A 12,102-nucleotide genomic window follows, 5' to 3' on the forward strand; every position below is an offset into this window, starting at 1 on the left:
AGTTTTTGGTTTAAACAGCATGACCCTTATTTTGTTCTGACTGGTTAATTTCACATCGGTAATGTTGTTTTTGAGACCTTGCTTAAAAAAGCACTATGGGAAATGCAAGAGCTTTTGCCAGCAGCTGAAAGCATAGAGATGCCAGGTGCAAACCGTCTCTGGCAAAGCAGCAAGGTTTGTCGACCATGGCTTCCCAGGCTGACAGGAACTGGATCCCCTTTGAATGACACTAAAATCTGAGCGAGTTATTGAAATCAATAATTTTTTTGTTTATAATGTGGCATCATTCTAGGCTGAAGGTAGTATGTTGCTCAAGGCTAGGGACATACCTGCCTGGGAAATATACTCAGAGAGCTCAACCATGTCTCTTTTCATATAGTCCAGTGAGGTACGTCTCAGGTCATTCACATCAACATGAACTATGACAGAGTCATAACGGTTCTTGTTGCTGTGACACCTGAGTGCGTGCATGATCTGATGAATCGTGGCACTGGACAGACAGCTGACCATGACTTTCTCCTTGTCAAACTTGGTGACTGGGACATCTGTGTGTCTCACTATAGAGTCTCAAATGACAAGAAAATTTGGTTTTTGAGTGGTATGTCTTACTTGCTTGGTGGGTGGACACACTCATGTTGCTCTGTGTCATGGGTGCTGTAGAGACTGTGTTAGTTGTAGCAATCTTGTGTTTTGGAGGTCCGGTGTTTCGATAATTTTTTTGAGCGAACCTCCACTTATGTGGATTTACATGCTTTATGTGTACTATGTATATGAGTACTGGTACTCTGAACATATGTAGTGGTGGGTGAGTTGACAACCTTCTCTGTGTTAATGTTTTAAGTGAGAGAGCATGCATTCTAGATTCTTGGTGTAAGTACATGTCTCACACTCTGTACTAGAGTATGTTAGTAGTGGGTTGTCTGTGTACATGAGGCAATTGCTACACTGCCTCTAGAGACCCTAGTCAACAAGGTTGGCAGGAGAAACAAAGGTAGTCCAACTGTCCATAATGCTAGGTTGAAGACTGTTGTCACTAGTGGTGGCTATTCAGAATCTATCACAGGGGAGCTTAGTGGATGGATATTTCTGCCTTGGTTTTAGGGAAAATTTGTTGAATTTAACTGTCCGGCTTTGATACACAATTGCATGGCAGTGCGTGGTGCCGTACCATGCGCAAAGAAGCAGAAATCTGCTCAGATGCAGGGCCTAAACACCAGAAGCAAAAACTTGAAAAAAACCTCTAACAAATTTCAAAAGGACCAATGAGGATGATTATTCCAAGCCATAGACTGGCCTCCCTTTACCAGTCAGGTGCCAGTCAAACACTCTCACAGAAGTGCAGATAGGCCCCTTCCAATCCAGGATGGCCTGGAAAACGTGCTTGGAACAAACAAACCACTGCAAACAGTTCCAAAAGCAGCAGGCCTGGATCTGGACTGTGCTACAGCTACTAGCTACACTAGTTTCAATCGGAAACACTGAAAAGAACGTATAAAACAGCAGAAAATAAGCCAGGAGGCTCTAAAGAATGATTTAAGCAATTAAAAGATCAGTTAATTAAGTACTGCTTTGTGGGAAAACCAGAGCAGGCAGAACAGATAGCTTTAAAACTGTGAAAAAATACCAGTAAATACTTAAGCAATGGAAACAACAAAAAAAACCTTGCTAAACAGTGAAGACAGCAATAAAATTAGATTTTACGGGCACAGTGTAGCAGGCAATTGCAGTATAACAGTGTAGTTTAGTGCACAGTGAATACATATAAAAGTAGGCGGCAGGCAATAAAAAAGTGCAGTAAATAGTATAAAAAAACAGGTAACTTATGGTTTTTGGAAGATCAAACTATATATATGTATGTGTGTGAGTTTGTGTATATACATATATATGAGAGAGAGAGTTTTTTTTTTTAATTTGATTAATGGATGTTCCATCTGGGTCATGCAAGACCCTTTTTCAGCAAAGGTCCACAAACATATTTTGTGAGAAAATACTATAGAGGGAGATTATAGCAGATCCTTTGAGAGTGCAAATAATATTTGAAAAGCAATGATTACAGATTGAACAAACACTCTGCACCTAGATGAAATATGACATATAGTATTTGTCAAAGAAGAAAAAAGTAATAAACTGGAGGATTGCAGTAGGGGGAGTAGTTAGGGTTTGCAGTTGTAAAAGTTTGGGAAAAGGAGTACAAGGAAAGAAAGAGATACAGATCTAATTGCTGGCCAAGTTCCTTAATAAGTGTAAAAAGGGGTGGGAAGGATTGCATTACTAATCTGCATGGTTAAGGTTACAGAAAAGAAAAGGGAAAAAGGTTAAGGATTCACATCAACAGTTATGAAAAGAGCAAAATTATACAGTTACTGATGATTTTATATGTGATTAATTTTAAGCCGTGATGATGGTGTGTTTTTGCCTATAAGAGAATGGCAGAGGTGTTGCCATAATTGATAAGTTTCAGTGTCCTGTGGAAAGAAGGCAAATACTTGACAACATTACAAGAATGATGATGATCCAGACAGAAGCAAAGCATAAGGAAATGTGGCTATTGTTGGTGGAATTAGTGAGTTAGCATTTGATAAAGTCAGTTATTTTGAGTGGAGCATTGGCAACATTTGCTTTCCTTGATGAAATAATAGGGTTAATTAGGAGGTTATATGAAAGGTCAGAGTCAGGAATTAACATGCAATGGTTTCTGTTTGACAATACAGAGGAAACGGACAGTGGTGTCTTCTTCCCCCTTTATTTCCTTTGTACTTGTAGCCATTGGCAAAGAAAATAAGGAACTCACAAATTCAAGGATGTAGCTGCTATGGTAATCAAAAATGTTCACTATATTTGCAGATGCACTGGTTTTGTACCTGATAAATCCAGAAAAGGGCATTTCAGTGTTGAGTTGTTTGCTACATGCAAAAGCATGCCACATGTTTTATATAGTCTTTAACTCTCAGTTGGGTTTAACCAGGGATAATGAAGCTCATGACTGAAATAAAAAGCCTCCGCCAAGTTTCTGATGCCCCCCAAGTGTCAGGAGTATGCACTGTTAGCACCGATTCATATTTGGTAATTTACCACAGTAATCCTAGTGCTGGTATGGAGTAGTTTAAACCCTTTAACCTTGACTCAAACCCTAGATGAGGGATAGTTGATTTTTGTAGTTAAGTGTACAAGAAGTATGTGCACCAAGATTAAGGTAGGTGCCTTTATGGCAAGACAACCCCTTCCTTGCACAGAGTTCCAAAACAGGGGACTTTAACCGTAGATGTTTGGGGACAGAGGGTTGAGAAGGTTTTATATTTGAAGTACATTAGGGGAAAAGTTACGGAGCTACTTTTCATTATACCAACCAAGTAAAAGAGTGGAAAGCGTAACAGAACAAACCAATAACCAAGAAGTTATGCTAAGGATCCACGTGAGGCTATCAAACAATTATTCTACAAAAAAAAAAAACACATCTGTCCAAGAAAAAACAGACTTCATCAGAACTAATAAAAACATTCAGTCAATTGCTTTTAAAGGAGTACAAGTCATATGCTTAAGAATCTTAAAGGCACCATACCAGTGCTGCGTAAGTACTAAAAACATTTACAAATGTTTAGGCATATAAAGCACTTTTTAAAAGCTAAAAAAACTTGATTTGTAAAATGTTTGTATTGACTTTATGCTCAACTGGGAAGAATAGCTATGCTTAATTTATTTACCTTTCTAAGCTATTTTTCCATCTCTGCTAAGGGCCAGCAATTTTGGAAGAAGTTCTCATTGAAGTATTCAGAACATTATATGCACAATGCAAAGCAGTGCTGAATCTGCAGATACAACCTTCCTTCAGTAAGGAGCACACACAGCTAAGCAGGTAAGAAGAACTGATTTTTTTTTATCTTTTCATGCTGACGGAACATTTATTTGCAGAACATGGTTACTTAAAGGAAGTGCTTTCTGAAGTTAAAATTTCTATTCTGTATAAATGGTAATGAATAGTAGAGAGTGACACTGTAAATGAATACAGAACATGAAGATGGTACAAGGTTAAAAGATGCAGAAATGGAAACCTTTAATGTCAATGTAGTAATTCAACCTTAATGTTGCATTAGATGTCAAAACTCTGTCTCAACTGAAGAAGTTGAAAAGGGGAATGGAACTGAGTTTTTGTAACTGATGCTGCCATGTTCATTCTTCCTCAGCAAATGGGTTATGGACCCGATCCTCTGATCTAACTAGACCACATACCTTAGACTTTGGATCCAACTCTCGAGCTGTTCCCTCTACCCGTAATGATGTAATCCATCCTCAATACCTCGTATATCTTCGGCCACCATTGTGCTGAGACGTAGGGTCCTTCTATCGCATTTTGTCAAGTTTCTTATGTGAATGCCAGTTTTATTTAAAATTTTCCCTTTTTGCTACAGCCTCCCTCTTAGCATGCTGGTTTTCCTTTCTGTATCAGACTAGTTACTTTAATTTTATTATAGTATATTCTTGTTATTACCGTCCTTGGTAATCTTTTTTCCTTACCCTTCTGGCCTTTCTGCCCTCAGTTACAAGGGTAAGTTTCTTTATTACCATTGCTGGTAATTTCCTTATTTCTCTTTCTGACATATATTTCTTAAAAAAAAAATCTTGCTCTTTTATAATTTATTTCTCTCTCTATTGTACTTGTCTTAAGCTGTCATGGCTGACGAGCTTTAAAATGCACTTCTTGTGAGCATAAAATCCCCAACTCAGATTTCAACAAGGTGTGCATTTATTGTCTCAGAGGAGCTCATTTAAACACCAACTGCTCTATATGTGCTGCTTTTAACACTAGGTCATTAGCTGATAAACACAGCAAACTTATATTGAAGGGTCTTCTTCCTCCTTCAACAGCATCTTCTTCAGGGACTCAAACCCCCAGTAAAACCTCTAAAATTTCTTTAGAGCATAGAAGGTGCTCTCCATCAAAGTCCTCCAGGACTTCCTCATAACCACCTCCAAAAGTTGCAAAGATTTCAGATCTGATGCCTCAAACCCAAAGGTACACATCTCTGATCCAGAATTCTAAAGGTTGGGATCTGATCACTGTTTAAGCAAGCCCTACATCCTCAGGTCTCTGATCCCAAGCTCTCAGATCCAAAATCCAGTACTTTACGTACTTCAACAGGAGATTTCCGAGAGTTCATTTTTGGATCTGGTCTTCCCTAGGCTTCAATCCCCTTTTTGCAAACTCCCAAAAAGCTCTATAGGCCCCAGTCTACCACATCCCCCAGAAGTCTTTCTGAAGTAGATGTGGATAGGATGATGAAAAATTTTCTCAGAGCACAGATCCAGATGGGGGGGCATCTTGGCTCCATCCCCTATTGGATTCATGAGTCTTCAGGCCACTACTCTCCACAGTACTATCTCCTGTTATGATCTATCCTACCCCAGGATCCGACAACTCCTAGAGGTCCAAAGTCGGATCTGAATAGAATCACTTCTTTGACTCCAGTATCATCCCTCACCAGTTCTATTCCTATTCCTTTGTATCGGAAGGATTCCCAGAGCAGAAGCATCAGATCCGTGGAACCATGATCTACTCCAATGTTATGGGATCCATCCCTGCCCCTAGAACAGAAGCTGCCATTAAAAAAGGACTAATTAGTAAAGCATATAAAATATTGCATGAGAACTATAGGAATCAATAGTAAGAGGTTAGAAAGGATTGGGAAGAGAGATTGGATAAGCAATTCACAAGGAAACAATGGAAGGATATATGTATGTCTCCCAAATATGCAACAAAATCTAGAAAATTTAGGATGTTTGCTTGGGAATGTTTTCATAAATAATTTTATACCCCAAGTAGACTCCAGAGAACATTTCTTCAGGTAGACAGCAAATATTGGAGATGTGAAGGGGAAGAAAAAGGTAATTGGGAACATATTTTCTGGGAGTGCGGTGAGTTGGTGGACTTTAAGGATTCCCTACGGGTTGCACTGTTGGAGATAATGGGTGGGCAGATTGGTGTGATGAGGGAGATGATTTTTCTAAGCAATGATAAAGAATTGGAATTGCCTAGACATGGAAAGGCCTGGCTCTGTCTGATTATGGTGGCTGCCAAAAAAAGCAGTTACTAGAAAACAGAAATCAAAATCTAAACCAACTGTACTAGATGTAGTGAATGTAGTAATTGAGATAAAATAACTAGAATTTGGATCTTTAGAAAAGGGCAGACACAAGCTACATAGGAAAAATGGGAATTGTGGGAACAATGCATACAGGGGAGGAATGATGTTTAAAAGAAGAAAGGACAAAAATAAGCTATATAATGTTTGACTGAAAATGATTCGGTAGATTATAAGTTATGTATAATGTTTGCAACTGGAATGGTGTCAGTATGGTTTGTGATGTAAAATGCTTACAACTAGGATTGTGTTGTGGTTGTTTTCATTTATATAAATGTATGATTGCCTATGTCATAAGTGATGGTTTAATAAAAAAAAGGGAGGAATTGAATAATTTATGTAATGTTGCTAAGGTTATATGATATATAGCAGTATATTTGAATTATAGTGTTTGTAAATGTTGAATGTGTTAATACAGTTTGATTGCTTTTATATAAATGTAAATTTGTAAATTTGCCTATGTCACAAGTATAATTCACTATAGGTATTTTATGCAGAAGCCACATGATCCAGTGTTGATATCTTTGTTACTTATTACAAATTGGATCTAATATTCATAAGAAGAACTGCCTTTGGCTCAGTGGTTCTCCGGAATAACCTTCCATGAGGGCCACCCATGATTAACATAGCAAGGGGACTCTGTCCGATTTGTTTAGGAAGAATGAAAAAGGACAACACAGAGGGTCTATTTCAGAACAATGAAAAATTAAAATTTCGAGTGCTCACATGAGCGAATATGCAGATATTCAAAACGCTCCCCACACCCTTCGCTAAATATATATTCCTGCTCCGAGATCGCACTACAGTAAGGAAAGGGCAAATATCCTGATCTCCACTGTACTGCGAACCAAAAAAATGAATATCGAATATCTGCATTTTCGCTCGTGAGCACTCGATATTTAAAGTTTTTGGCAATCTAAAGTAGACCCAACACAGATGCCCAGTTATGAATGAGTACATAACTTTTAAATTAGACTAGTACTAGTGTTCCCACAGATTTAAAAGTTATGTACTCATCATAACTAGGCATCTGTGTTGTCCATTTTCATTCTTCCTCAATCCCCCCCCATCCATCCCCCATTCATACAATATTCTGGAGGAACCTGTTGGATTAATTATTGGAACTTACAGTTCCGGGTTTGAGCCGTATTCTTTGAGCTATTCCCTTTTTGTACTTAAATTATGGGGATCGTATGGCAACAAACTCAGACTGAGGTATTGAGAATGGACTATGGCATTATGGGTAGAGGGATGGGCTTGAGAGTTGGATCCAGAGTCTGAAGTATGTGGCTGACTCTGATACGGGGATCGGCTCCATAACACATTTGTTGAGGAAGAATGTAAATGGACAACAGAGATGCCTAGTTACGGTGAGTACTTAACTTTTAAATTACACTAGTATTAGTGTTCCTACAAATTGTGTGCCTACATCCTGACAGTAGACTTCAGATAACGGCCGAGATACACACACATGCACACATATGAATATACAATATGCATATGTGTGTGTGTGTCTATGTATAGATATATATATATATATATATATATATATATGTACATCGAACCAAGAAATGTGAAGTAGCACTTCGAAACACTATAAATCCACAAAGCAAGTGCCAGGGAACATTGAAACACGGTTCACAAAGTTTATTCCAACAAATAGCTTGAAAAGTCACAATAACTGTATAAAAACCGACAGTATCTGTCGGTTTTTATACAGTTATTGTGACTTTTCAAGCTATTTGTTGGAATAAACTTTGTGAACCGTGTTTCAACATTCCCTGGCACTTGCTTTGTGGATTTATAGTGTTTCGAAGTGCTACTTCACATTTCTTGGTTCGATGTACACATATATATATATATATATATATATATATATATATATATTAAAAACTTCGAAAAATAATAAAGAATAAAGACAATAACCCTCTCAGTGATATAAGCTTTCGTTCCATTTATTGTATAGAAACGTCATCAGAATAATTACAAATGTGAAAGGCATCATGTTAAATAGTACTCCAAACTGTAAATAATTAGTAAACAACCAATGGTAAACAGGAATGCTTAATAATAATAAGAATTTCCTAACTACGTCTCTACTTCTGATGGATCTAATATGTCTACTGTGTTTAACCTTTTAAACAAAACACTTTCTTTTGACCATATTAAGGTTCTTAATAAAGGATTCTCATATGTGCCTGCTCAGAGCTAGATTACCTGACCTACTCTTAGACTTAAGACTTTATGCTAGAAAATTAAACTTACAAGTATTACTTAATGACAATACAGATGATGTTGATGACCTGTCTCTATCACAAATCACTAATACATTTTCACAAACCACTAACACACCCCCACCTACTTCTCAAAACAATGTTCTTGACACATGCTCACACATTAAGATTAACGCATCTATTTTAAGAAAGAAAAGCCTTTTCAACCCTCCCCTTCACAACACCATTTCGGCCTTTGTTCAAGTATGTGAACAAGATCTCCGAGACCTCATGAATACACAGTGTAATGAGAAATGGTTTAATTTATCTAATAACGAAAGACTAGCTTTACTGGATTTAACCAATGACCACAATTTAAGAATAATGAAAGCTGATAAAGGCACAGGTGTAGTTTAGATGCAACAGGACAAATACATTTCCATTATTGAACAGACTTTAAGTGACGATGATTTTTATGATGAGGGTTCTCCATTCACTTTGATCACATTGATAACGTACTTAGGTCTCTTGTCACTGATCATCTCATTTCTCAAGAAGATTTTCACTTCATGTATTCCCCCTCCCCTCATTTGGGTAAGCTTTTTGGAATTCCCAAGATACACAAAAATTCCACCAATCCACCTTTTAGACTGATTGTTTCCAATTATAAGACAAAAACCGAGAAAATTGCTCAGTATGTTGATTTCATACTGTATCCCATTGCTGAAGCCACCCCCTTCTATATAAGGGATTATTGGGACTTTTTGAACAGACTACACAAGGCCAGTTTTAAAAGGGATAATTGTTTACTAGTCACACTAGACATAGTTGTGTTATACACGAGTATCCCTCATGAGGAATGCCTTAATTATATTAAACATTTCCTGTACAAGTTAGTTAAATTTCTGAAAAGCAGAATTGATTCTTTGTATAAATATGGATTGGTATTAGACAACAACTTTTTTCATTTCAACAAACAGATTTATAAACAGGTAAGGGGTGTTGCTATAGGCACAAAAATGACACCTGCATTCGCCAACATTGTTTTAAACGAGTGGGAATTGGACAAGTACTCTAGGTTTATTGATGATATTTTTTGTACGGAGAGGCACTGAACAACAATTGTACCTATTTGTAGATTCCTTGTCCACTAGCATTGATTTTCTTAAGTTTGTTATTCCTGGCAAAGGCTCTTCAGTTTCCTTCTTGGACATTACCTTAACCATTAATGAATCCACTGGTGAACTTTCTTCAAACATCTTTAGAAAGGAAACTTGCAGAAATAACTATTTGGACTTTGAGAGCCAGCACCCATTTTTTATGAAGAGGAATATGGTTAACAGACAGTTTGTGAGGCTTTCTAGGTTGATTAGTGATGATAATACCTTTAACTCTGAATGTGACTTTTTAACTGGATTATTTCTACAAAGAAATTACCCCTTACCTTTAGTTCTGTCCATTAGGAGTGAGATTAATTCCTTGAGAGACACCAAATTCAAGCCCATTTTAAAATGGGGTTTCACTATTACACCTAATCTATCCACTGACACTAACAGATCCTTAAGCTTTTCACTCCCCATTAACAGGGATATGAAGCACATTAGAAGCATTATCAACAACAATTGGAGAATCATCACTAGTGACAGTAATTTAAAACCTCTTATAGGATCTGTTCCTAAATTCACTTTTAAAAAAATCTAAGACCTTTAAGTAATTTTGAGAAACAAGATCAAGTGTTTCTTTTATCTGAACCACTGAGTACAGATTACACTAATGAGATGTTTGTGTGGTAAATGTGTATGCTGTGACTATATTTTTACAGAGAATTCTTATGTGTTACCACATTGTAATACCTCCATTTATTTTAAAAAACATTTTAACTGCAACAGCTCCTTGGTAGTGTATGCAGCTATATGTTCGTCATGTCAAAGTTTTTTCATTGGAAAGACCACACCCAGGCTAAATGATAGAATAAAAGAGCACAACGCAGCCATTAAATCTAGGGATAAGTCAAACGCCTTAGGCAAATACAGTATTGTCTGTACTAATTTTGAAAGGTTTAGGTTTTTTGTATTGGAACAGATTCCTGATTTTTTTGGGGACTGACAATCGCCTGCAAATTTTGGAGTTGAAATGGCAGATGTATTTAAAAGCAGACTGTCACCCTGGTCTTAATGAATCTACTAACATGAAATGTGCCCTAAGATGGATGCAATAACTGTTTTCTGTAGTATCATCAGTCACAGAATATTCATGTTACTTGCACTTAATATAGTCAGATTTCTAGATCTTATTACCTACTGATGCATATTATTAAGCATTCCTGTTTACCATTGGTTGTATACTAATTATTTACAGTTTGGAGTACTATTCAACATGAAGCCTTTCACATTTGTAATTATTCTGATGAAGTTCCCACACAATAAATGGAACGAAAGCTTATATCGCAGAGAGGGTTATTGTCTTTATTCGTCTTTATTATTTTTCAAAGTTTTTAATATATATTCATCAGTTCTTCACTATATCTCGCTGTTTGTTCTATATATATATATATATATATATATATGTGTGTGTGTGTGTGTGTGTGATGGTAGTGTTTCTAGAATTGGACTTGTCCCTAATTTCTTTTTAAAAAAGGCATCACACTTAAATACTTAGTGGAGAAAACCAACATTGAAGTGAAAAACCCCGGTATGATTAGATGTGAATCTTGTTCTTTTTGTTTGTAAACCTATAGAAATTGGCAATAAATATTCTGTCAACAATTTGACTTTTTATACCAGGGGTAAATTTTCTTGCAATTCTAATACTCGTTACGTGTACAAAATAATTTTCATGTACATTTATATATTTTTTATATACATTTATACTTGTATTTGCACTTGTATTTTATGCTTCGTTCAACATTTTGATGTTGATTTTATGTTTTAGTGAATGACAGGAAATGACATAGTTAATTGTGTAACCAATGATTCATTAAGTTTAGTATTTAAATTGCTTTATGGAGTTTGATTGTTTTATCTGACAAAGTTCATGTACTATCACTGACTAAAAGCGCTTTATAAACTGTTTCGGACCTGTGCTACCATTGACATTCTTTTTTTCTGGTTCTCAGTTTATGCTTATGATCATGTCAAAATAGAGAAGTGCTCCAGGAGATTCCTCCATTTCTATATGGGAGCTAATCACAATCAGTTCAGAAACCCTGCCCTTCATTCTCACAACAGCCCCCAGGGTGTTCACCAAGATTATGGCAGTGGTAGTGGCCCACTTGCGTCTGCTAGAGATCCAGGTATTCCTCTACCTTAACAATTGGCTTTAGACTGCTATAGTCAAGCATCTGTTTCATCATTTGGACCTTTTGCTCCAGTGCTTTTTGGACCTAGGTATAACAGTAAATTTCTCCATGTCATTTTCTACCAAACTAATGGATAAAATTTATCAGATGCCACATCAACACAACTCGGCAAATTGTCATTCCCTCCCATCACAGAGTTTTATCTTTGTATATAATGGCCACAGAACTTACCCATCAACCCTCCCTTCCATCATGATTAGTCCTGTATCTATTAGGACTCATAGCTTCCTCAATTCTAATGATTCTGATGGCTCATTACTACATGAAAATACTTCATTAGAATCTAGCAGTCCAGTGATCTCAGAAATTTCACCCATTACATGTGAAGATTCCACTATCAAGGGTTTGCAGACAACACATTGCTTGGTGGATAGGCTCCACTTCAGTAACAGTG

General features: G+C 36.8%; 1 protein-coding gene across 1 annotated transcript in view; it reads left to right on the top strand.

Moving 5' to 3' along the window:
- The window catches only part of DOP1A (DOP1 leucine zipper like protein A), a 2,183,138-nt gene that overhangs the window by 971,464 nt on the left and 1,199,572 nt on the right, over window positions 1–12,102 (top strand). Inside the window, exon 10 of the mRNA XM_044073353.1 lies at window positions 3,733–3,853. Coding sequence (XP_043929288.1) covers window positions 3,733–3,853 — 121 coding nt within the window. The remainder of the gene's footprint in view (window positions 1–3,732; window positions 3,854–12,102) is intronic.

The sequence above is a fragment of the Protopterus annectens genome, chromosome 1.part1 (assembly GCF_019279795.1).
Source record: "Protopterus annectens isolate FY-2018-M chromosome 1.part1, PAN1.0, whole genome shotgun sequence".
NCBI classification, from domain to species: domain Eukaryota; kingdom Metazoa; phylum Chordata; order Ceratodontiformes; family Protopteridae; genus Protopterus; species Protopterus annectens.